This window comes from Diachasmimorpha longicaudata, chromosome 7 (assembly GCF_034640455.1).
Source record: "Diachasmimorpha longicaudata isolate KC_UGA_2023 chromosome 7, iyDiaLong2, whole genome shotgun sequence".
Classification (NCBI taxonomy): domain Eukaryota; kingdom Metazoa; phylum Arthropoda; class Insecta; order Hymenoptera; family Braconidae; genus Diachasmimorpha; species Diachasmimorpha longicaudata.
Genome location: NC_087231.1, coordinates 3,916,711 through 3,944,449, shown reverse-complemented (window position 1 = coordinate 3,944,449; position 27,739 = coordinate 3,916,711). Strand labels below are relative to the sequence as shown.

General features: G+C 37.0%; 1 protein-coding gene across 8 annotated transcripts; it reads right to left on the bottom strand.

Annotated features, from left to right (window-relative positions):
- Nucleotides 1–68: 68 nt before the first annotated feature.
- LOC135164426 (protein 4.1) lies at nt 69–26,402 on the bottom strand. 8 transcript variants are annotated; one of them, XM_064124762.1, is made up of 12 exons: nt 25,715–26,402; nt 16,832–16,936; nt 15,212–15,254; nt 12,335–12,535; nt 11,942–12,153; nt 11,500–11,652; nt 10,881–10,895; nt 9,690–9,778; nt 8,481–8,743; nt 7,976–8,158; nt 5,488–6,198; nt 69–5,023 (listed from the first exon to the last, which is right to left on the bottom strand). In XM_064124762.1, the coding sequence occupies exons 1-12, from the start codon at nt 25,808–25,810 to the stop codon at nt 4,611–4,613; spliced, it is 2,484 nt and encodes an 827-aa protein (XP_063980832.1). In that variant the 5' UTR covers nt 25,811–26,402; the 3' UTR covers nt 69–4,610. The 8 variants fall into 8 exon arrangements, with proteins under 8 accessions (XP_063980832.1, XP_063980835.1, XP_063980837.1 ...); XM_064124765.1 differs by having other exon boundaries at nt 12,359–12,535; nt 25,715–26,396; XM_064124767.1 differs by having other exon boundaries at nt 5,536–6,198; nt 25,715–26,395.
- Between the last annotated feature and the right edge of the window lie 1,337 nt (nt 26,403–27,739).

The following is a 27,739-nucleotide window of genomic DNA, read 5'->3' as shown; positions in this document are numbered from 1 at the left end:
TGGAAAAATAAATGACTGGTGAAATGTGAAATAAATACAGACACGAGTGATTTTTATTAACTCCTCTGTTATCGTTGGATATTTTTTGTTTTATCTCCCATTTTAAATAATCAAATTCAATTTACAGTGATCATTCGTGCCGCACATATTTACTTTCTTTTATTTGAATTGTTTATAATGTTCTCTTTATTTACAATTTGTCGTCAGGCAAAATTAAATATCTTGTTAACGCAGGGATTATTCGTTCAGCGAACTAATGAATAATGGATAAAACGGCAATTGAGTTTTTGAAAAAGTGCAAATTTATTTCGATCGTGCAGAGATGATCTTTACAAGGTGATCTCTTTGATTTGTTGTATTATTATTAAGTGTCTGAGGAATTATTAGGTGATTTATGGTAACATCTTGAAGAGATCATCCTCTGATATCGCAATTCTATCATTCTTTCGGTTTTTCTTCTTAATTCACTTGAGTTCTTTCAATTTCGGCTTTTTCATTTTTTTTATTTAATTTTTCTTCCATCTGCTAAGTCTCTTGTCACTCATACTCACTGGATAACTCTCTCTGTTTTACCAAGAATAATTCCATTGAATTAAAAAAATAGTTGAGTTGATCATTCAATTTATAAAACAAAAATGATGAAATCATTCTCCGTCTATTCTCTTCACAATTATACTTAATAAACCTGTTGCATTTTCAAATAAATAAAGTAAATATCAGCACTTCGAGAATTATCCAGCAAGTGCGAGCCCCTAATCATTTTAATTTAACCCTAGCAATTCGTTTACAATCAATAAGACGACTAGATCCCTAGAATAAGCGTACAAAAGTTCAAGAGCAATACAAAGATTATCTCATTAGTTTCTTTTGATTACAGACCTTGGAACTAATTGACCCTAGTCTGGCCACTGTATGAGAGAATCACCTCAAGACGTTGGATTTCTTTAATTGCCTTGACTGGCTGCCTGCACAAAATTGAAATAAAATTCAATTTGTCAGTCGAAATATTTAAAAAATTAAGGAAATTTTATGACACCATATTTTACATAAATAACGACTGCAAATACAATTTTCGCGAAATTTTTTCTCATTTGATACAAGCAGAAAAACAATTTTCCATGGCCGGAAGAACCAAAATGAAATTGTCCACTGCGCATTGTTGTCACAGCCTGTCAAATTGCGCGCGGTCAGTATAGAGTGAATTCGGCAACATTGGAGACTAATTAACGCAACGGCGAATGCCTGCGGAGGTGACCAAAAGCCACAGGATCGCGTACAGTAATCAGACTAGGGTTAAATCCCTCCTCAATTAAACATTACTGTCTATTTCCTCTCACCAGACTGTTTATTATCATCAAAGAACAAAACTGGATTCTGCGGACACAATAGGTGCGTTCAATAATTTTTTTTTTTGAAAATGAATTACAAAATAATTGTTAATAAATACTTGGCGCATTGATCGCGCGGAGATTAATGATTGTTTGTCAATTATCATTGTCATGGCGTGGTGTTAAGTCTCTCAATAATCAAAAAACAATATCCATCAATTGAAAACGAGGATCCATTACCATTGACTAATTATGTGATATGTAAGCTAAAAGCATTTACCAACCTAGATTCGGAAAAAATCCTTTCACTTCATCTACAATTGTATGTTTTTTTTTTGTCATCTTTATTAGCACTAGAAAGGCGCTGACTCTCTTGCACATACAGGTATTATAGACAATTCCTGTCACCTTTTGTTATTCCGTCTCTTCTCACTTGGAGAACGTCACTGGAGAAATCAATAGTAAAAATGAACATTCACCATGATCCTTCTACATATGATTTTGTATCACGACATATTTCTCTTTTAAATCCCCTAAAAGCACATTTTAGTCTTAATTCTTAAAGGAGATCCTCTCTCCTTTGAATTATCGTTCTCTCATGTACGGAAAAATTTCATAGAAAACTTTGATAGAATCTAGAGAATATTCTAGACGGATTCTGCAGCTTTACCATTCCCTTTCTGACATAAGAGATACCATAAAAACGATGTTATAAAAAAATTAGTAGACTTTCATTTTTATTCAAGTTTTTCTGTCGAGACATCTTTCAGAGGAATTCCTCCGGATGATTTTTTTTGGAGATTCTGTCCGTTCAATTTTTTTTTCTCTTTTCAGCAAAAAAGCGTTAAAAATCAAGCTACAGAATTTCTACAGACAACACCTCAAAAGAAATATTCTATTGATATTTTTGCAGAATGTTCTCCATTGCAAACTTTCATTTATTTTTCAACCATGCAAATAAGTTGCGGAATGTTTCAATAGAATCGACTAAAAAACATAAACAGTTTTTCTATGAAATATTTACGTACATGCCAGGGAATGAAGAAAAGAACATTTCACAATGTTCAAATGGATTGTAACTAATATTGCACAATTTCTCACATTTCTAATTCCATTGATCATGAAAATTTGATATTCAATTTTTCCTCTCTCGTGGAATCCCCTTAAAGCAATAAATAACAATGATCAACTAATCTGGGGTCAACACAATCCCTTCTAAACACCCGTAATTACAATATACAATAAATTTCAAAACCTAAGAATGGTTGAGATTAGTTAATCGTCTCACAGCGATAAACGCTATCCAAATTTACCAATGTATCTCTCTAAATTCACATATAAGCACACACAACTCTCAATCCTCGCTCAAACAAATTAGATAATATTGCAATTGACATCCGTTTTATTTTATACAATTTATATTGATTCTCCATTCGACTGCATTATGGGCAGGAACACTTGCGGAAATTCCTACGCGATTTAAAGTAATATTTCCAAGTACTTTATTCTGGATGCATCGCTAGGTCATGCATTAATGCAAAAAACAAAATTAAAGACTCTCGTCTCATTGTTAAGATATTTTCTTTCCTTTCTTTCAGTATCATTTCGACTCATTCAAGATTAAATTAACAACGGATATTCGTCTTTTTTATTGCACTTTTAGCCAAGAACACGCGGGACGCTCGAAAAATTCTAGAATAGCGTAGGCACTTTTAGGAAATATTCATGGCTATTCCGATCAGTCGCAAGATCTCAAAATCGTGAGAAAAGTTTATGAGAAAAAATGAAGGGCATTTTAGTCTGATATATAAAACAGCAAAAGCAATTGGGAGAATTCTTCATTCCAAATGTAATGCATAAATTAAGCCATTTCGATTGCAATACTTCGTGACATCTCGTCGTCGTCTCCAGAGATTTAATTTCCATCTTATCATTTCACCGGAGTACAGAATTGGGTTGACTCTTTCAACTCAGAAAGTATAATAATCCTCGCTCGGTTTCGCGTATGCGTGTAAAATTTTAAAGGAGACTTTTATCTCTCATGATCTTGCGACACTTTTTCGCACAGCAAAGACACGAATTTTTTTTTAGCACGACAAAGATTATGATTCTTGTTATTCCTCCGCTACTCAATCTCACACTTATTCAACATTTTTTTTATCCACCTATATTTTACTACACCAAAAAACAAGATGAATTGCTTTATTTATTTTTTTTTTCGTTGAAATGGGAGAAGAGTCACTTCTACCTTTCGTTTGCTTTATTTTGTGTTTGTTTTGTCTTCTAGAATCTAACCAGTTACACCTATAGATGCATAGGTACAATATCTCTTGCTTCTCATGATAAAATATTTGACTCTGTCTAGGTATTACATTTTTCGTTTTATACTTTTTGTTGCATCCCCTCATATCTTCGCCAGCTTTTTCAATACCAACTGTTTAGGAAGTAGTTCTCACAGGACTGCCTTTACAACTTTGTTTTTTTTTTGTTCATAAAATCTAGCCATTGGAGATAGGCCTCGCATAAAATAAAGATAAAAAAAATTCACATGCCTCCGGAGCTCGGAAGTTTACCCGGCAATAACAATTTGCTGCGACTCTCCTTGGCTTTCATCTTGGCACTGTTCAATTGTTATATAGAAAAAAGTTTGATAGAAAAACTTGGCGAAATTCACTCTGATAAATTATATTGAATTTTTGTGATAATTCCATTCGTAATTGCAATTTTCTGATGTTATTTGTTGCATTGTTTTTTTCTACCTTTCTATTCTGTATTTCTTATAAGACAATTTAAGAAAAAGACTGAACACTTTGTACAAAATGCATAAATAAATAAATAAATCATAAACTCATAAGTTTCCATGCCCAAAATATCAACGTGTCGTGAACTTCATTCCCAGAAAATCCTCTGTTGAAAAATAAAATTCAAGGAATAGAAGATAGACTTTCACCGACTCGAAAGAAGAAAGTAAATTGTCGAAATTTACAGTGCCAATAAAATTCAATACAATACATCAGACAAACGGCGGGTTTTCTCTATGAAATTTTTTCAACCGTATTATTACGAAAAACATGTTAAAAGCCGAAAATAAACTACCAAAGTATCGTAATTTTGTACTTGAGTGTAATAAGGAGATAAGTGGAATTCCCTGGTCAATTCAATAGAACCTCTCATCCTAAAGAAAAGTCAATCATCTCTCCTCGAACCTCATCACACAAAATTCACCTCGAATAAGCAACTACGAGCAATGAAAGAATGTCTCGTAATCGGCCAATCGGATAATCAGAATAGGCCAAGTTTGGTCCTCAAAAATTCCCTTATGGGCACATAGTACTGGCTCTTGAATGCAACCATTTCCGGTGTTTTACGTAAACTGTCAAATATACTCGAGTCTGTCTCGAACACGAGTACAATAACGATAAACATGATAGTGACAGTAAGTACAAATGCTGACACGAACATACGTACAATACGTATACCCCTGAGTGTTTTAGCCCTCCCAATCATCGTTCTACTACCAACTGGTTGGAGACATAATTTTGTATTCTGTAGTTTCTGCATTTTGGGTACAGGTGTTACAGATCTACTATGTGTTTTTCCAATACCATCGACAAGTTGGCTCTCGGAGGACGAGTGATCAAACGAATCCCTGAAGAAGTAGTCATTCGTGTCTGCATCACCCGGTGGTCCTCCCACTGTAACAGATAACAAAAAAAAAAACAAAAGACCAGAAATAAATACTTGAATGATGGGTAGTCACTAGAAACAAACATAAACTCCTTCCACTTCACTTGTTATTCCAGCATATTGTGTTACGAAACATATTGTTTCACCGATCAATACAATATTTCGGATCAACGAATCGAGATTCGAGTCTCCACCCTCGGCTGAACAATAGCCATTTTTTCACCAATAGATTCATCAGCAATTCTACCTTTTACCCGAGTGAACACAAAGGGGAGTGATGAATTAATTGAAAATTGTACTGAAGTACTGGAACACTACGGGATAATGCAGTCATGCAAGCACTTGTTAAACGATAATGAAGAGTAAATGATACCAGAAAAAGCGTTGAATGCAGTGGAAGCGAATTGAGGGGCTAGGATGTCTGAGCGCAAATGAATTCATAAATAAGAGGCTGGAAAATAGGGCAACCTACCTCGCAGTGAGTTAGTTCTGTTCATTTCCTTCGAGTTGTAACTCTTACCTGTCGTATCGTGTCCATTTTTGGTGTTGCTATCGTCACTTATCATGCTCGTGGCTCCACGTACATTAGTTGATACAGCAGCAGCAGCAGCTGATGCCATTGCCAGTGCAAATGCCATTGGTCGAGTTATGGATCTTCCTGATGATGGATTTCCGTTGACAGCTGGTTTTACACTCAACTCTGGGCATTCGTTTTTCATTGTCGAGGCAATTTTTGACACTTCTGGTGCATCGCACACATCCAATGAGCTTACCTGCACCTCCACCAATGGACTTGGAGACTTTGGTGTTGGCACAGTGCTGGATGTATCAATTTTTGTCTCACTAGCCTGTCCAATAGTCGTTGTGTAGGTTTTTATTTCGGGTATTGTGCTCACTGGCTTGATCACATGATTCGTGGGCTTCACAGGGGTTCTTGATGTCTTTATTATCAATGCCGTAGATCTCACAACCTTGGGACTCTTTTCCAGTGAATTAATCTTTTGCCGAATGACACTATCTATACTTTGGCCTATCAATTCATCCGATCCAATGACTATTTTTTGACTGTACAGGGGCTGTGGACGGCCGTACGTGCTCTTTGAAAATTTCACTTTTTTCATTTGATTTGAGGTGGTGATGGTGTAGTGGGCACTCGCATGCGTTTTTTCATTTTCGTCTAATGCTAAAAGAAAGAAAAATCAAATAAAGAAAAAATTGAAAATAAAGGAAATTATAGAGGGTCTTGGACAGGGGGGAAATAATATTATAAGAAGCCAACATGAAGCATAACAACACGCAGTTGACATGAACAACATAACAATTGAATTGAGTGGTAGATCGGGTTTTGTTGCCCGAGATCGTAAAGTTTATGGCACATTCCTTTAAGCTCTTTGTTATTTACATGGGGGCTCAGCTGTATTGCCATTGCTTCCGGCTTGAAATCAATAATCTCGTACATGTACTTTTCATAATGAGACATGGGATGCAGTGAAAGTTGAAAGTTGTCTCGATCACGCCAGAAACTCGATATCGACTTTATAACTCTTTGTTTTTTTTTTTTGGGATAATGCATTGGATTTCGAATTGAACAGTCATGGGAAAAAATTGCATTGTCACGTAGAGTGGAGACATGTGGGGGAGAATATTGGGAATTGTCTCCCGGATGTAGTGCGGGCGGAAAGCCATCACCCCCGGAAGTTGTTTATCCGATGCAGACTGAATGCAGTGAGACGTGGAGAGAGATAGAGGATTTCTTGATGATATCGAGGGAGTTCCCTCTGCCATTTCGTTGAGGAATGATGAAGGACTTTTTTGAGAATTTCGAAGGAATTGTGGAGGCTTCCGACGGAAAATGGTACTGTGCAACTGGAGACAAGGAAATTGTTTCGTGCAGAGCGTTTCGAGCCGGAAATTTAACCAGGATTTTTATTGCTTTCTTGTTTATCGATATTTACTTACAGTCTTCAAAGGTCGTTATTTCGGATTTTTATTTTGATGAAATATCTTGATTTTTTTGGCTCTCAATTTTCTCTGGAGGATTAAACTACGCTATTTCTTGAACAAACTAGGGGAATCGGTTTCTCGCGATTTCGTAGGAATATTTTTCAACTGTTGAATAGCATTTTTTTAGAATGTTAGAAAGAATGGCGGTGGTTTCACGCGGAAAGTCGTAATTTTTAAATCTTATCTCAAGATTTAATCTTTTTTTTAGAGTTTATGACCATTTCCATGACTTCCGGGCAGCTGAAGAAGTTGTGAATTTCATAGCTTCAGAACTGAAAATTTCCCTGGGGCTTTTTATTGCTCTCTGTTTACTACTATTTACTCGAAGCCGTTGGAGACTCAACTTTTTATAAATATCTCGGAATTTTTTGTGATTTATTCTATGGATTCCGTCACTATATCAACAGAATTCTCTCTCCGTTATGTCAGAAAAGTTTATGAAATGATAAAAGAGAACGTTTTTTCATTAAAAAATGAACTGCAGAGGTTTCCGACGAAAAGTGGCGTTAGCAGCGTCTTTTACTCACTATTTCCGAAGATTTAGGAAGAGCGATTCTTTCTTTCGTGGCGTTTACGACCGGAAATTATTCCGGCTGTTTATAGTGTTCCTTTTTCACTGGTATTTACCCGTCATCCTTCGAGGACAGCAGCAGTGAAGTGGGAGGACAGGATATGTCAACAGAATTTCGCCTCAAATTTGCAATAAATATTCGATTTACGTCTTCTCAGGCCATTACATTGGAAAATTCCCCCCTAAAATTGTGGTATTTACAAACCGATCTACTCTGTGCTCCCACTTCACCATTCAAGAAACAATTACTAAATAACAATATTCGTAAAAAGTAAAAATTGCACATAACACATAATGAACGAGAAGGCACACGATTATAGTAAGAGTGCTCTCTATGTACAACCAATAACTGAGAAAAGACAAAGACTTTGTAAATATGACTGACCATTGTTCCTTTTGGCAAAAATTTCTTGGTCCTCGGATACAGTCTCGAGAAGTGGTAATGTATTGTCGGGACAGTAGGGTGAGCTCAGTGGTACCCCAGTACCAGGGCCTGTCGAGCCTGATTCAGACATACCAGCACCGTCAAGACCCGCACTATGACAGCTTCGGGGTAAGCTCGAATATCCTAGATAAATATTACCTAATTAACAATTCATTCATGCAAACTAACACATTTGTATCTAACAAACCAATGGTAGTGAGTAAATCTAAATAATCTTGTGATTATAAATCGTCTCAGTATAAAATTTCTATTATTTTAATTTTAATAAAAATGAGTAATTAATGTAACATGTGCAAGAGCCATTCTCCTTGACTAAGGAAACACTGAGTAGAAAAATTGTCAAGATTATGAGAGGAAAAACAATGAAGCTCGGGGTTGTCTCATCTTACTTGTTATCTCGTATTGTTATTACTCTTGTGGATAATGAGAGAAAATATTCACTTACGAATTTCAATGAGATCTTGGCTGGGTGTACTCGGTGTTGCCGGTACACTACTTGCTTTTCTCCTGAGTCCTGTTGTCTGACACCGTTGTACCGGTGTGTCTCCCTTGCTACGCAACGATGACGCCTCCGCAGAGCCCGCCGAGGCTGCGGCAGCCGTTTCCTCGAGTACTTCACGCTCTGTTCTACCGGTGTATTTGAATTTTGTGCCCCATGAGAATATTGAACCTCCACTAACTACCGGAGCATCTGAGGCTCTCGGTAAACTGCGTCATAAAAATATCAACATTATCTTATAATTGCTTTTTTATGTACACTTTGTGGTCTTTCATTCGGTTGCATTGTATTCCTTCAACTTTGACTGTTGGAGTAATTAAATGTAATTTGAAAAACCGGAAAAGTTTCATGGGGTTGTGAATTCATAGGTTTTTTCATTCTCTTCTTCACAATGAAGACTTTTATATGTTTCATCCGTTCGGCTTCCATTAGAAGTTGATTTATGGAAAACGTGGTGAGATTTTCAATTTATTTCTAGATATTTTTTCAATATTTATGCACCAGTGTGGGTTTGTTCGCCTCCACCAATATTATTTCCTGCTCTCTTTAAATATATATCAACTCTGAATTTTTCCGTTTCCATTTATATTCATGCAAAATAAAGTGTTAGAATTATTATATCTCTCTGACAATTGGTGCGTATATATCGACTGATTTCAATAATTTGTTTTTAAATATAATCTTCATGATTTATTGAAGAGATTTATAGAGCTTCTAACATAGGAGGTAATGGATTTTTCAATGACCAGCGGAGAAGAAAAAACAATTCACCTCCACTAACAACCGGAACTTCTGAAGCACTCAGTGAACAGCATCATAAAAACAACAATATTATCTCATCACGTTCTTCACCTTGCACATTTATTTTTCAATTTTTTTATTCACCTTTTATGCTGTCATTATTTCCACAATTTCAAGTTAATTTCCTGGCGATCGTTGCACCGGAAGTGGTTGCACTTCATTCAATATCCCAATTGATCTCTCACAGAAAATCACAAAACTTTTTCAACTTCTCGTGAAAGTGGAATTTGCTCTATTGAGCTTCTCTATCGACTTATTTTCAACTTAAATAGAAATTGATGGAGGTACCGGGTACGGACAAACAAGCTTAAGGAGATAGCTAGCTGGAGTTTGAAGCGTGATCAGAGCACTTACGTGAAAAACAACATTTGCTCGATTGCACATCTCCATATATGGCGGCAGTTTGATCCAGTTGGGCACTTGAAGCCGACGGTATGTTTTTTCTGTAAAATGCGAGGTCCTTTACTCCTACCTTTAAACTACGGGGTATTCAGCTAAATGGTGCGGATGAATATACTTTAAAACGTGTATTCTTATCTCAGTGGAGTATTAAATCAGTTTAAAACTTGAAGAATTTTCACTGAAGAAGAAAATACGGAATAAAGGAGGAAATTAGAGAAAAGTTATTTTCAACTTCCTTCTCGTTACACTTGACTTCACGCTTTATCAGTAACGTTACATCTCGTCTTTAGTCGAAATATAATTCTCTCAAGATGAAATGAACGAAAAATTTCATTGAAAAAGTTTGTAAATGGGAGCAAGAACGTTTTTTTGATAATTGTATGAGTATTTAAGGAATTATAGTCACTAAATCCGCTCCTTTACTGCCCTTTTTCTCCGTCCAAAATATGCAATAAAAATTGTTCTACTAAATGTGTAGCGATTGCATCATTCAACGCAACTTTTTCTATTGAACCACTTTCTGCAGTAATTTCTAAGAAAATGACACGAATTCTCCAACTTTGTTTTCTTTACTTGTCCTCTCTTTTTATTAAAAAACAACGAAACGAGAAGAGAATGAGAATTTAAGCCGCGGAATTCAGTAGCAAATCGATAAAACGATTCAAGTCCGTTTAGCCCATAATTTTTTTAGGGAGGTCTCCGGATCTAAACGAGATCACGAAAGAGCCCATTCAGTATTGCGATTAAGGTTTTAACAAAAATACTATCACTATATTTTGCCTTATTGATTGGTAAGAGGGCACTAGCTAAAATCGAGTTGAACCGGTTGATCGCTTTATTAGTGAAATTGTACAAAAAATATTTTAATAGACGAAGTTATCAAGATGGATTGAATTGGCCGAATTGTGACATCAGTTTTTTCGTAGGTGAAAGAATAATAAAAACTACATGAACCCACAAAATGTAAATTTCAACACTAGCAGCGTATGAATCCCTGAGAAGTACATTTTCTCCGGATTTTCACATGGATTACGGTACACGTTAACTCGAAAAAGGTATCTCGATGTGCTCAGCGAAGCATCGAGGTGCCTCATACGAGAACCCGTCAATACACTGGACTGATACACACGTCTCTCTACTCACCTTCGTCCTCAAGTCCTGAGTGATATCCAGTTGGTGTGAGAATAAGTGGAAAAAAGAAACATACGACCGAGTAATAAGTGGATTACTCTGACACTGGTGGGAGCTCAGAGGGAGGAAAGGGGGTTCAAGTCTATGTAATCGTATCAGTGGCATTGGGAAAAAGATGGTATACTGCGCTTCGTTCATTTTTACCCAATGTTTTTACCATTTTCTTCTCAGTCTCGATCATGTGACCGTAATGTGATTTTCTCGTAATGAAAAGCCACAGACAAAACCCCTTTTCGGATTAAATTGAAGGACGTAAGTTAATGCGTCAGCGAGCTCCCTACCCTGACATTTTTTCAGTCAGGTTCAAGGGCTCATTGCTGTGGACGATCGCGAAGGGAAAATATAAACGGGAGATTCATATATTGCGTCACACTATCGAGGATAATAATTGCTGGTGCTGTAAAGTTATCGGATTTTTTTTTAATTTTTAATCGACGAAATGACTACTGGGAACTTGTTCTCGTTCTAGATTTCCTATTGGCATTGCATTCCATACCAGACTATAGAAGTGGATAGAATATTCTCAAAAATATTTTGCCTATGGAATTGAAAATTACTTGTGTGAACTCACCTCGTGTATAGTCAAATGAACAATGAACATTTTTCCCTCGTAATTAATTTTTTGAACTTCCGACCATCGAAAATGATTGGTTTTTCTTGAGCCCTGGAACGTCAGAATTCCATGATGATTAATTCCTAGGTAAAGTTGAGTTCCTTTGTGATCCTGGGAAAACAATAAAAATTTTTTTCATGAGGATTTGATCGACTGAAAAGAAAGTATTTTTCGTTATATATTTTTGCATTAAATACGTCACTGATTTTTAGAAGTTAGTTAGCATCAACGTAATTAAAACAAAACAATTCTTCTAACAACCCCCACCCGCATTGATTTTTACCGGATATCTGGCAATAGTTTCCGGAGAATTAGAGATTTGTCTCCAACAATGAATGACATTTGTTTAAAAATCTGTGACGGATTTTTGAAAATGAATCCTTCCATTTGAACTTTTTACCTTGACAGGATGTGGATCAATGGCATACGTGTCAAGTTGAGCAGCGAGCCTGAGAAAATGTATCTCTGCCTGCTCCGCTGTAAACGTTTTAAGTTGCGTCTGATGTAGCTCCATAGCTTTTTCCTCAATGCTCTCCGTCTGCTTCAACAATAGCTTGTACTCGGACATGTAGTTACCAACATGAATCTCCGGATCGTATTCCCCGAGTTCGTCTAATTAACGTCAAAAGTACCCCCAAATTGGATATTTCGGTTAGCGAAGGGCTTTCATTTGAGTGAAGTAAGGAGATAACGAGACGGTATGATGAAGATTTAACGACAATCAGTAACCTCATAGCATGAAATTCACCTCTCTCTCTTTACTGTACTCAATTGCTTGGAACAATTACCCAACTAATGTCATTGCTTCGTAACTCACTGTGAAGTATGCAGGCTGCCAGCAGCGCTGCCTCACCAGGACTGCAGCACAATCTGCCATGCAGTAGATCCCTCTTCAATTGCTGATAAATCTGATATCTCGTGATCTCTTCCTTGAGCCTCAGGGGATCGGGCGGATAAAATTTAACACGAAAACTGAACAGAATTGGCTCCATATCTGCAATGTAAGTAGCGTGCAGGGTTATAATCAGTCAGGTTGAAATTTATCGTTTTGATAATGCTATTAATACGGGAGAAAATGCCAAGGGGTGAAACAATGCATTTCTTCGAAACTACATTTATAAAAAAAAAATATGCTGATGTTTTTGCAAAGCAAAGGAGAGCGTGGAATTTGAATAACTGTGTGAGGATTCAATGTCAATCGTTATATTTTGGGATAATTTATTCATTCATTAAATTTCATTTTTCACAGAGAATTCTGTGATGTTTCAGAATTTTTCAGCGACATGAAGATGAGAATCCCTGAATTTATTTAAATTTATGATTTTTTCATGAGTATTCGGTGTCAAATCACTTTGAATGTTCAATGAAATCGAAAATTTCATGATTTTTCTTCGTCTAAATCGCAGTCTTCAACAATAAAGAGAAAAAAAATAATTTTGAGTGGATTTTGACGAAATTATTCTCGAAATAGTGAGCTTTGGTGATGCGATGAAAAGAAATTTAAATAGATAAAAATTCACGAAGGAATAATTCTCTTCTCCAGACGTTTCCGACTGAATAGAGCGATTTCAATGTTCAATATTTGCAGGCCGATGGGTCCTATTCAAATGAATCCTCTTTCATTGTGAAGCTCAAAAAATCAGACAATAAAACCAAAAAATCTACAGTTCACTTCGCCGATCTTGAATTATTGAACATGGTAATAATTCTTTGTACAATGGTGATACTGATGAAGGATGGAAGAATTAAAAATGATAAGAGAATTTCCGCAAAAGCACAATGACTACAGATGATGTGAGACAATAAACAAAGGCAATAAATAGCCAGATATGAAGATATGAACTTTATTCTCCAATTGCTTCCGATAAAATATAACTTTTTATTTGTTTAGTTGCTGGAGAGCAAGTGATAAAACTCCCACGAATTCCGTTATATTGTGGAGCATAAAAGATTATCCTGAAGGTGAAGAAACATACTGTAGCCTTCTTTCATAATAGCACAATAAGTCTACTGAAGGTTTCTATCTTCCAGACAATGAGAATAAGCGAATAAAAAATATAAGACCATTTTTACAAAAGAATAGTGAACAGCGACAGATTCATAAAGGCATCAGAATCAATAAACTGTGATGAATAAAGAGATGAACTTTTACCTGCAATTGCGTTCAATAAAATAAAACTATTTAATTCTTCAATTGTCATGAATCAGAACATACAACTCCTACGAATTCTCTTTCATGATGAAGCACAAAAGATTATTTTAAAAGTTTAAAAAAATCGTAGTCTCCTTTTATAAAAGGTACTGAAAGTCTATTGAGGCTTTCTAGCTTCCTGACAGTGAGTATGAATGAATAAATAATCATAGAAGGATTTCTGCAAATGAAATAGTGAATGTCGACGAAGTGCTACAAGAAATGAAATAATGATGTACCTAGAAATGCACTTTCTCCTCCGACTCCTTTCGACACAATATTAAGACTATTCAATTTTTTTATTCTTAGGAATAGCACTGCCACGTGTTTCGTTTTATAATGAAACTCAAAAGATTTTCGTAAAAGTAGAAAAAGTAATATTCTTGTCGTACGATATCAAGTTATTGAAAACTGACAAGAGTCTTTTGCGTTGTGCTTTCATCTTTCTTTTCCTCTTATCATAATGGTGAAATGATACTGTTGAAGTCCTCAATACCTGTTCCATAGGAAAATGGAGAAAGCGAGCTGTCACGAGAAGATGCGCAAGAGGATTCCAGAAATAGCAAACATCAAGCAGGCGAGAAACAAAAATTCAACGATTAAATATCCATGAACTCGTGAACTTTCTCCTGCAATGCCTTTGAACAAACTGGACTAAAGCCTTTCACATTTAAGATAATGATGAGAGCCAGAGAAAACTCCAAACAAATTTACGTTAAATGAAGTTAAAAAAATAATTGCAAAACGTGAGGAGAAATTATATCTCAGTCTACTATTCTCATTGAATTGTCAGAAGAGTCCTAACGTTATATAGAATAGAAAAGGTGGATTGAAGTATTTTCCGTCTGCGATAATGACGTGAAAAAAAATATGAAGTCTCCGCAGAAATTCCACGAAAGAACTTCAGAAATACCGAGATGACAAAAAAATTCAATAGATAAAAATCCACAAGACATTTTCTCCTTTTCAATCGGCTGAACATTCTGCAATCTTCAACGACTTATTCAACTCCCTGATACACGAGGCGAATGTCTCGAGACGATTTATCATACAGAAAATGGGTAACGTCGTCCTCTCGAATTTCATGCCCAGGGTGAAGGGATTCGTGAAGGAAGTATGAGTGGGAGCAAGTTAAATGGAGAGAGGGGTAGCTTCTGAAAGTTTGATATCGCATCGACCGTCGGCTGGCGCGATGCCGTCCTCCATGAAAAAATATGTTCCTGGTAAGTTGAAAAGAAATAGTGGTGGAGTGTGCGCGCCTTAGGCCCACCACTATGTCCAGCCCCACACGTTTCACTTGCTCCGATGATTATTGTCGCTTTTTTTTCTTCTCTCCATCTTACTCTATTTCACCCCCTATTGCAAGCTATATTACCATTGAGACCTTGTGACTACTGCTCCACTGCAAGTTATTATAGGAGTGCATTGTCGTGCTTCCAATCAATAAGATGAAAGTGCTTGTTAAATGGATGTATATACCTTTTACTTGCTTGATCGCTGCTTTAGCCAGGTCCAGCCAATGCTAAAAATAACACAGTTTTAATCAAATTTTTTTAATTGAAAAATTTGTTTTTCCACCGTTAATTCAGTAAACGATAGCAGCGCTAGCTCAATTCAATCAACGAAACTTCGTTCAGAATATTCTGATGGAGCAGCCCGTGGCATGAAATGAGTTTTTTTTTTTAATTGAGGTTTTCTAAACTCATTTCATCGCAATAATAAAGAAGGGAGAGAAAAGAGTAGTCAACGAATGGATGGAAATGAAGAGACGTCGTACCGAATTCGGAGGCATCGAGTGCATTGGAATTAACATTTGTAATTCATAGATTTAATGTATATTTGAGTGTTTTCTCAGGATGGAATAAATATTTCAAACCGAGGCGAGATTCTTCATTAATGTATTGGAAAGTACCTACCTCGGAAGCTTGAGAGTTAATATCTCAATGGAGATGTTAATACCAAGTACGCTTAAGTAATCGAGGAAGTGTAATTAAAAAAGCTCCGCTGGGATAATATTGAATAATGTTTAATTATGTGGACCTTTACCCATCAGTTTTAATCCAATTTATGGTTATTAGTTATGGTGCATTCAACTGGCCCTAATTGGTCGCAATTACATAGACTTCAAATGGTATTTGATTTGAAAAAATACAGAAATAGAGATCCGGGAAAATTAATTTGATTGCTGAACGTACCAATTGTCAACATAACAGTCCGCCCCATAAATTGGATTATTACTAATTACTAGGACTAAAAATAAACACACTTTTCGATCCCTTCTGATGGATTTTCTCGATTTTGAAATCATAAAGTTGGGCATAAATACTAGGACGTTAAGAGATAATTAATGACAATCTGCCCATAAATAGTTTTCAACTCAGACTCAATTTCATCTCATTGGAATTGCTATTTGTTTTAAAAAAATCTCCGGAAACTTCACTACCAATTATACGCGAACCCAGTGGTCTTGATTCATTGCAATTATGGATAATTCAACATGTGTAAAAACTACGAAACAGTTACGCATTTTTTTCATTGAACTTTCCATACTTTTTCTTGAACATTCTGGACTTTTTCCTGAAAGCTCACTGCCAAAGTGCGTAACTGTTTCGTAATTTTTACCGAACATGGTTCTGATTGGCAGATTACGGAACCGGCACATAATTGTTAAAGAATTTTTCTCTCCGTGTGGAATAAAATTTGTATGAAATTAATTTCTGCGTCAAACCCAATCAATAATTAATAATTTCATCTAGTTAATGGAATAAACGAATGAAAAGGTTGATTAGACGCAATTAGGGAAGCTGAATCAATCCTGGGCGCTGAAAAAAAAGATATTTGGATCGATGGTGTTGCATTTATCCTGGATCAGTAATTAGTTAATCTGCCGACGCTAAGGGCCACAACATGATAATATGTACACCGAAGAAAATAATTTGGACTCTTCATTTCCACTTCATCCCGATTCTACTGAATCTATTCTGAGTAGCAGTATTGTTACTATCAGTCTGTTCGTTTTGATTCAATGTTATTCTCATTCACCCCACTCAACTCAAATGAATTCCCTCTCGGTTACTCGGGTAAAAGTTTTCCACTCACCCTTTGCCTGCACTGGTCCGCGTAACGAAGCCCAAAGTAATCCGTCTCGATGATGTTGAGCTGTTTGCACACATACTCGAATATGTACCTTCCTTTGTGCTGGGGCTGGAAAGAAAAATAAAAATAAAATGAAAAGAAGTACGTGGGAAATGAAATTAAGAGGCGTAAAATTGCAAGCTCCAGATGCGGCCAGAGATGGAGAAAATAAGAGTAAGTAGGTTAATACCACTGAAAATTAACGAAATTGTGAACACTCCATTCTAGATAAATTAATGACGATTCAGAATCAAATTTCTCTTTGAAATAATATTTTTTTTAATATTTTCAGAATTTTAATTGTTTAACCCAACATGTGTTTACGAAAGGAAATTTTAGGCAAAAATTACATCTCCAGCAGGCGAAACGAGGGACGAAGGTAATAATAAAAATAATTGTTTTTCTTCAAGTACAAAAAAATGTCTTTTTGTGTACATTCAGTTGGTTCCTTTTCTACTTGCAAGTCTCATATTGCACTCACTTTTGGGATTTGTATGACTGACTTCCCATCTAATGACACATTACTTATAATCCATAATTTCTTAGAGTGAATATCACAGAGGAAATACCGCAGTGTCTGGCCCACTGGCTGTCACTGTCACTACTCTCCTGTAGGAGCAGTTAGTCGAGGGACGAACGTCAGTTTTATCAAAAAACTTACCCTCCCAAGTCTAATTTTTCCAACAAATTTGATCTGAAAAGTGGCTGATCGTCGTTTCGTCCCACGTTTCGCCCTCAAACCGTCGAATATTTATTCTAAATTTCTTTTCGTGTACCTCAAAATTTGAAAAAAATAGTTCCACTTCTCACTGGTTAGACTCCTATGTCTTATTAAAATGTCTACAAATGGCGAACTTTAGTGAGATAACGTAACAGTACATTACGATGGAAGCGAAAAAAAATTGCCGCTGATGAGTACGAGGCTTAGCCTTCGGCTCGTCTGTAATCATATACGTCAGGAAGTGCATTTTTCATGTATGTCGTACCGCATTTTATGGTATTGGTGAAAAACTGTTATTTTTATTTGCATTCGCTAAAAACTTTTACACTGATAAAAAAAATTAGTTCTCCTGAAAATATATTTATTCTGCTGAAAAATATCAAGATAACTCCGTACAATCATATTAGACAAGTGTGGGTAATGTATAGTTTGATACGGAATCGGATCGGAATATTTTAATTGGCAATTACTCGAGAAAATATGTATTTACATACCATAACCGAATTTTCGAGTGAAAATAATAATTTTTTCGTTGCAAAAAATTTTATACAGGCAAATATTTATTTTTACGGCAAAGTTTTTTCACACTAAATAAATAAAAAAACAGCGAATAAATAAATTTCCTTCCTCAAAGGTTTCCGGCAAAATAAAGCCACTTCAAACGGGAGAAGTCGGTTAACACGGCTGAAGAACATGGAAAAAATAAAACTTATATTCCAGACGAATTATTATGAATTAAAATGCATCTCTATAATTCCAAGGACGCGGAAGCACACACATTGCGGAAAAAATTAAATGATCCCGGGTCACAGCGTGACCGTGTACTTCGTCTTTTCAATTTTAATCACTCTAATTATTCCAGGAAAAATACTCGCTTATTCACGATAAAAAAAAAGTATCGTTAAACGCAACGAAATGGTTCGAAAAAAAAAAGAAAACGCTGAAAAATAAACTCCGGGGCGTGTTTGTAACTCTTCAACATTCATAAATTTTCCATTTTTCGTATCAGAAGCTGTCTCTTTTTCAATACGTGACTGTGCACCACTTCCGTCTGCCGATAAAAATGCAGACAAGTGTGAAAAAGAGTTTTAAAAAAATTGTAGGAAATAAAAGTGACGAGTTTTTGTTTCGATTGAGTCTCTCTGTCATCATCAATAAATACCTCGCCATAAAGTTGTCCACAATGTTGATAGCAACAAGGGGGCGGGAAAGGGGGAGCCTTACGATTGTGTATGTATGAGCTTTTTTTAATGGGCGATCGACGCACGCACGTTAATAAACGAACAGGGAGGCCAAGGAGACCTAGAGTCTGACACAATTGGACGAAAAGGGATGGCTCACTGTCGTGACTCCAAAAGGGTATATTCTCCGTTGTCATCCATATGCATGTTCACTGGTACATGCATATGTATTTCTACCACACGGCCATAGACCTTGATTCTATTCCCTCACTGGGAATTCACCATTTATGTATAATGTGTGGGTTTCCATTTTTCCCACCCCCTGTGCCGTCACCATTCGGACATGTCCTACACCCTGACCTTTTTCCGAAGCACTGGTGGAGCATTTCACGTGAATGGAGATTTTTGAAAAGTTTCCCTTGTTCCTCACAAATTTATTCGAAAAGTTTTCACGAGTCGGGTTAATCAGCCTGTGGAATAGAGGAAGTTAATTTGTCACCACGAAATTTCTGTTTTATTGTGGAGACATTTTCGTGGGAAAGGCTATGGTTCAACGTGTCCGAGTACTTTGGATACTATCCTCTACTTTGCCAATTACCAGTTACTTTGGTTATTCTAAGTGCAATACTAATAACACAGTTTATCCACGACTTTTGTTAATTCATTCTCCAGTGGTCTAATTTTACTGATTGGAAATCCACAGATCCATAGGACAATCCGAACAAAGCTTTGAGCGCCACTGGAATATCCTCCACTGTTTCTGCAATAATTGATTTTAATTGAGCGGTGGATCCCATTGTCGTATGCTTATGCTCAATTAATTCATAGAGACATTTCCTTTGAGTGTTCGGACAATTCCCTTAAACGAATCCAGTAATGACAATGGGATATACTATTTCCTCCACTAATACCCTATGATCTCCAGCTCACACTGAATAATCAAAGGAAAATAGTCAGACAATGCCATTTCCAAATAAATTTTACCAAATCTATCAAATTTCATGGTGTAACAATATACTGAACGTGCGGTGAAATGTACCTTAATTTAATTCTCATCGATACGACTGGTGATCGTGACACCGAAATGAGGTGATTGAGAGAAAACCTTGAAATTGGAAATAATGAAAAATGGTCACCATTTATGAAAGACTTTATGAATGTCCCTGTATGGCAATACTGCGATAAAAATAACAAAAAGAACGAAAAACGTATAATGGTGCTCTCTCATGGCTCATAAAAAAATATTTCAACGCCCAGAATAATTCCAACTGGATAAACAACGCAACTGAAATCAATATTTATGGATGAAATTTTAAGCTCTGGTATTTTTCCATATGAGGTGTCTTTCCCGTGAAATCGATGAGCCCTCGTCAATTCTAATTTGTAATTTATTGTACCAACAAAACTACTGCAGAAGGTCTCTCCGATATCATCGAGGACTTTCAATTAACATCTCATAAAGAGGAGAACGTAGATGATCCCACCCTCAATACCTATATAGTCCCAATTTTAATCAACTTCGAATCTCTCGGGCCATCCAGAGTTCCACGTGTAACAATGTGGGTGTCGCTGATGGACAGGCGAATCTCATTATTAGTGATCCACAGCTCTGGGTATTATTATGTGCACGCACATACCCCATTAATTATTTACAAACTAGATATTTTGGAGAGGTAGAGTTACTTGGTGACAATATTGTCACCAGCGTGAAACAACTCTTCAATTATTCGGAGATAATATTCCTATCGAGTGTTAGATCCTCTTGGCACTCGATTAGAGGGAATTATGTACTGATTATTTATCGATGTCGTAATTTCAAGAGAATTAAGTTTCCTCATGTTGTACGAATGCAGATGTTCCAACACAAGAATCGCTAAACGACTGTTGCAGCTGAAAAGTTTTTAATATGCGATTATTCTTTCTCGTTTCAGGAATCTGACTACGGAAAATAAATCAAATTATTTATTTATTGCTGGACCAAGGGAGCCACACTAATTTGATATAAAAGTCGTAATTAACTTGAATCAATTCAATTAGCAGCGTGAATATTTCGATTAATTGAAATGGTTGGAAAATATAGAGTAATTATTCCTGTTGATTTTTTTAATAAATTGAGGTCTGTCATGTTGGACTAATATTGGAGGGGTCCTCTGCACTAAAAAATACTAAGCTATCCCCAGTGATAATATTTTATATTCCAAGCGAGACAGACCTTTTTCAGATAACGAAAAATATAGCGTGTGGCACAGGCATGTGAAAATTGAATAAGAAACTTTGAATATAATTTAGGAAATTCCATTAGTCTTTTCAGATAAATTAAAAACTGTTGATTCATTATGACATAAAAGAAGTATTCTATGCTATTGGTGTTCCACCCTAAGTCGAGACAGATATCTGGTAGATGTAGCATTATTTAATGATGGTATTGTCGTTTTTATGCAAATAAATGTTTAATTACTTGGAGACTCTGTTGAAATTTCAAGAGAATTGAGTTCCTTCTTCTTGAATGAATAGAAATATTTCAAAGCACATAGGAAACGATAAGGATAACCAATCCCCCTTCAACATTTCGCCCCTTGAGGAGACCATTATAGCCTTTCAGCGGGTAGGGTAACTAGCATCATTTTGGGGGTTATTTACACGAATGAAGAAGAGATCATCAATAGATAAGTGTAAAATAGGGCTTTTTATATGGGTGTCCTACACTGGAAAAATAGTAAATTATCCACAGTCATACTATTTTATATCCTAAGGGAGAACGATCGAAGTAGCTTTTGGAGAATATCAAATAGTGAACAGGGGTGCATTCGTCATTTGAGTACTTTATGCGGATTATATTGGTCGTAAATATATAATAGTTTAATGGATGTGAAGCAAACTAACTATTCTATGCTATTGGCCTTCACCTACAGCTTAATGGATTTTGTTAATATTTATTGGGGATGCGTCAATTTAGCTGGTCATATTTCTAGGTGCACGCACATTCACTATTACTTATTTATAAAATAACTATTTCAACTGGACAGCGTTAGTTAGTGGTGATATATATTGGTGGTGCTGCTTCCATGAAACAATATCTCAATTATTTGGAGATTATTGTTTTGTGGTGAATTGTTTAGTCATGTTCAAATTTCATGAGAATTGAGTTCCTTCATGTCAGACGAACGCGGATGTTTTCATCCGCAAGAAACGATGGGGAGAAAATCAATCCTTGCTTAATGTATTTCACCCCTTTTGGAGAGTATTAAAGCTGACTCGGCCCGGGGGATAACTAGCCTAATTTTGGGGCTCATTTACACGAATAAACTATAGATCATCGATAGATAAGGGTAAAATAACGGTGTAGGGGTGATGTACCCTGGAAAAATTCTAAATTACCCATAGTCATACTAGTTTATGATGAAAGGGAAAAAGAGGGAAATATCTTTAGGGAAAGTTAGAATACAGTGGACTGCCCTTACAATATTTTGTTTGGATTGTACACGTATGAAAAATTCAATAGAAAACACCATAGGTTACGGTCGTTTGCACGAAACAACTCTTCAATTATTCGGAGATGAGATTATTACAGATCGTTAAATCCTCTCAGAACGTGACTAGAGGAAATTATTCATAAATTATTCATTCATGTTTGCATTATAATTATTACCCAATTTGAATTTCGCATTATTGAACGAGTTTTAACTACGAAAGATACCGAAATCCTGCAAAATCCTGCTTGTCAAGTATTTCAGAAATTTTATTCAGAATTTCAAGGAAAATTTTCCGTCAACGCCGGAGGGGATTGAATTTTGTTATGTATTCGCAATGCGTACCGTAATACTTCTTTTTAGATAGTTGCAGTAGATGACGCAACACTTGAGACACGAAAAAAGTTCCTGAAGTTATACAAAAATAATACGTGAACCAGACGGATTGTCACGTTACACATTGATCCTTGTTGGCTCACTTCAAAGCGAGCCAATCTTCACGTCACCATTTCCGGGGGGCCGGGGTCACCGAGGCCACGTCAATATATATTAAAATCCCTCTAATCCAATGAGGAAATTCACCAAAACACCACAAAAACACTTGGCTCAAACATTGATGGATCTTGAGGGATTTAAATAGAATTTCAACTCAATTCAGAATCTTATCGAATGCGGAATTTCAGTGCTTGGGTTGTCTCGATGGCTTCCAAAGGACCAATATATTCTGTTGAGACTGGTTTGTAGTACATATTTGTACTGGAAGGGTAATAGTCGAATAGACTCGTTAAACACTTGTCTTTTGATGAATATAATCGTCCTTGGAGAGTATCGCGGTAATTGTAGTAAATATTTTCACTTTAAAGAATAATATTCGAATAAATTTAAGGTACACTTGTCTTGCATGAATGTAATTGTCCTTGGAATGTAGTGAGGTGTTTTAACAATAATTATGGTAAATTAAGAACAGTTATAATTTGAATAATATATAGATGTGTGCGGATGTGCACTCGCCCTCGTTCCTAAGCGAACTGACTCGATCTCCATCCCGTCATGGAGATCGTCAACGCTGCATTCGTTATTTGTTTAGACGAAAATCTCGCCCAGCGTCGCCAAAGGTATCCAACACCTCACGCTTGTGTATGGGATAGCTCGGGTGGTCCAGGCGGACACAGCCGTCTTTGTTTCGACTCGAAGGAAAAAACCTCTCTTGACAACCCGGAAATATTTCCCCCACAGCTTGGTATGTGTGAACAAAAATTAATGGTCTGTTCATAGCTGTTTTCAGTCCAGTCGGTATTTTATAGTTTTTCTCAGAACAGTACTGAAATGTTTGCAATAATTTCAATAAACAAAAACAGAGAGGAATGAATAAACAAGGGACTTTTGTCAAATGGGTCGAGAGTGTGAAGACTTTGATCAGTAAGAGTCAGTTTATCTGGCGACATCACAGGAGAAAGATAGACCTTCTGCGTGTGATAAATAAAGGATTAAAGTTAATTGTCAAATCGTTTTGATATTATTTAAGGATCAGTGTCCATAATGCAATATATTTGTATAACAACGATTGCATCAGACAGCTTGAGCGTTAGTCGGCGGAAAATCAGTTGATGAAGTGGAAAACAACTTTGACTTTGAAGGTAGATAACACACTGATTATCTGCAATCGCCAATGTTTCGAGGTCGGCGAGAATTGGGGAAATCGATAAATCCGTAGAATTATATTGTACAGCAATGACGAGTATTAAAAAGAGTTGCAACGTTGGAAGGGCATAAGCACTCGAATATCCTCGACCAGTAAATGACTCTCGACAAATTCGAATTCAAATTCAGTGTGTCTCTCATTGGAGTTTATATTTCAAACTGTTTATCAAAAATTAACTTATGATTAAATTAAATAGATCTTTGTACGATTTGTATTTTTTTCATTCTCATTTTTCCCTTGAAATCAGAAAGCATTGTTATGGGTGAAAATTCTGAGAAGTTTGGGGTATTGTGTGTATGCCCTGTTTTGTTGGGTCCAAACAGAAGTGCATGACTGGGACCACTCTTAATTTGAGTCATCAGGTCCAGGGTGTCGAAACCCTTCTATCACTTTAATTAGTTCCTCTAAGGCAACGAACCAGAGACACTGTGCCTCCCCGAACGTATAAATAAAAGTACTTAAAATACTTAATTACATATTTTGAATCATTTAAAATTACCCTATTACCAGTATCGCTTCCTGAGTGTTCAAAAAATAGTCAAATTTCAAGTATTTCACACCCAAAAAAAATTGCCTCCTCGGGGGAATTTTCCGCAGTTAAAGGAGGTCTATAAACATACGGAAGGGGCCAATCAGTGGTTTTAGAGTGGACCTCTCGTTGACGTTAACGCGATTGTGATCGAGTGCAGCAATTCTGGCACAGTGGAAAAACCATTGGACTAAAACGACTGCGATGAGTGTCGGAGTGTAGCGTTGAGTGGAGGAGCCTTGAGGGATGAAAAAGCTAGGAAATGCACAGAGTGTGAGAGGCACCAGAAAGATGTCAGTGAGTGTGTGAAGGGTCGCGGGGGAGGAAGAGGAGAGTGAGAGAGGTGGAGGGGGGAGGGGTGAAAGTTTCATCCCCTTTGGGATGAGATCGCAGGGTCGCTCGAGAATTGTGCCAAAAATAAAAGCCTTGTCCCACATTCCCAGGAGCGGCCACTGACGAAAGTGTGGATAGAGGATAGGGGACGAGTGTAACGCAGGGGAAAAAAATAACATAAAATAACAAATCCACAGAGCCTTTCTGTCGATACAATAAATTGGGCCGCTCTTAGCCCTTTGTACTGTACGGTTTTTCATCTAGCTGCTCCTTTGATCGATTCGTCCAGATTTACCGGTAATAAATGTGAGCAATTTTCGCCGATAATGAACTTAAATTGTCCCCGAATTGAATGAGACAGCGAAAAGGCCGAGGGATAAATAAAATACTGAGTTGAAGAGAACAAGTTGTAACATTGACGTGAAGTGCTTCCGACGAAGGGTAAAAAAAATTACCTACAACTGAAAAGTCATGATAGACATGGAAAAAAAAAATTTCAGCATTTCATGGGCTTCCGTATTTTATCCCCCACTTTTCTCATCGAGATATGTGTAATGCATAGCCTGTCAAGTGCAGAGAAACTGCCGATTCTACCCAACGTACATCAAATATGATCGTAGAGGGATGAAGAATGGAAAGAATTTATCGGTGAATTTTATGGTAGGCACATTCGCCCGGTGAATACAGTTGAAATAAATGGTGTTAAGAGAAATTTTTACGATGCAAATCACACTGCTGGTGTGGCTGTCCAACAGGGGTTTTTCCACTTCCCTCTGGAATTTCGTACTTTTCGTTATGATCGTTCGAAACGATCTATCAGTCCCGGAACTGGTAGAGATGGTAAAAAATTATCCACCAACTTCTAACGGCCAAAAATATGGTATGAATTGCATAAATGAAAAACTCTTTACCTGAAAGTCACAGTGGATAATTTCGGCGTCGTCGAGCAATTGAATAGTGGCGCGATGCACCACAGTAACGTCGTTTTTACTGCCAAACTTCAACATTTCTGCCCTCAAATCGTCACCCGAATTATCCCCCCGGCCCTCATCCCTCACTCCCCCACAGCACCACACACTTGATCACAATAATATAAACAACAAGAGGCAATTGACTTGGCATAAATAAACAAGTTTGAAAATAACTTGAAATTATTGAAAAGGAGGGATACTCGGGGGTCTAGTGTTATGCTGAGGACGGTGTACGGTGGGAGGGGGTGGAAGTTACCGCCTGTCAGGCCCGTTGGTTTGACAACGAGGACACGCGACCGGGCCACTGTGTTACTCTCCAAAGCCCAGGGTATCGACTATCGACGTGACTACGGATTGCTCGTACGAATAAACCCGACGATGCATAGTCCGAGGAAAACACTAAACCAATTCTCTTTCACTCGTGTGTACTTTCCAAGGTAATTTTGTCATTGGTGATGTATCATTGAATTGATTTTTTTTATTGTCCCTGTACTTCTATTGTCACTGAAAGTACTTTCCTCGTGATACATCACCGGGACTCATTATGTGTGTGTGTATTTTTTTTTTCTCAACCCGGAGAGACCACTGTCTGCCTCATTTACCGATCCAGCTCACTCTCACGTACCCCCGTGTGTTGGAAGAGCCACTCACGATTTACTCCGTTTTGCGCCGCTGCTGCGCCGTACTTTCTCAGGCGCCGTCTCCGAGTACTTTGTCCACCAATCCACGTATATGCTCGGCTATGTACATGTGCACGAGGTGGTTTCGTAGTTCCTGGTACTACCGCGGCGCTGTTTCCATTGTTGCGGTTCTAAAAATGAAGAGATTATGATTTTTATTCGGGCGATGTCAAAGCTGTGTTTGGATTCGTCTTCGGGGATGTCACGGGGTGGGGGGTCGCGCTTTCGGGGGCGACTAAGTGCGCATCGCTTTTTTTATTCGAAACTTCCCGAGGGGTTAATCGCAGTTTTTTTTAATTATACGCCGCGGTCTTTGAAGGGTAATTCAGGAAGTCGGTGCAGTTGACGCTTTTTATTTGTTCGGGGATTTTTTATCATTTTAGAATGTAACAAGTTGTAACATTTTTTGATGCATTGTGGTGGTGGTTTGGTATTTAAGTAATGTGTGAAGGATTTTTTTTAGTAGAAGCATCTGGATAGAGAATTCCTCGAAACTTTGCTAAACTTTCGAGTAAATAGTTGATTGATGGTTCCCAAGGCTTTATCAGCGGAAAAATACAATTGAAATGGTCGAATAATTTCTGAGTCTGCAGATTATTTTTTAGTACTTCAACTTCGTGTAAGAACTTGATACCTGTTGATTTAAATGCCCATTTGATTCGTATTGCCAGCACCTTTTATTGATTTGAACTACTTCGTTGCAAGTGTCCTCAACAATATTTCAAAATTAATAGTTCTCTTGAAATTCTTTTCTTAAGTTCATGCGGCAATTAAAAGACGGAAAATTCAGATGACTGCGTTTATATAAAAATCGCAAATACTTCATGCGCCTATGTTTTTGCAAGCTCAGTTGCACCTGTTCAAGTTCTAGAATAATTTCGGAGATTCAAGTCATCATTTAACGTTTCAATCAAAGGAAATTCCTGTTCCCATTAACGATTGCTGGACGGATCTCACACCCCTTGAAATACTTTCCGCAAAAGTGCTACTTGACAACAATGTTTGACCGACAATATTATCCCCCCCATCGTTATCATCACCGTTATCATTATCATCATAAAATAATCCCCCCAGGATCCTCCCCATCTCTGCGACTTTATCAGCAATCGGGAATGCACCTTCCGAGCAAGTCCAACAATTCCCTGAACTTTCCACACGACCTTGAGAAAATCCTTGATAAGATGGCGTTACCAGTTGGATAACAGTTAGAAAACAATCGGAGATAACGCAAGATCGGCGGGTAAGTGGGAGCGTTAAAGATAATTCGAAGAGGGTGGCGGGACCA

Bases quoted from the DNA above. Each gene is read 5' to 3' on its own strand.
- LOC135164426 (XM_064124762.1), bottom strand. From the start codon at position 25,810: ATGTTGAAGTTTGGCAGTAAAAACGACGTTACTGTGGTGCATCGCGCC. The intron at 16,937-25,714 runs GTAAAGAGTTTT...TTTTCTTTCCAG, and splicing joins TTATCCACTGTGACTTTCAG to CCCCAGCACAAAGGAAGGTA. The intron at 8,159-8,480 runs GTAAGTGAATAT...ATATTTATCTAG, and splicing joins CCAAGATCTCATTGAAATTC to GATATTCGAGCTTACCCCGA.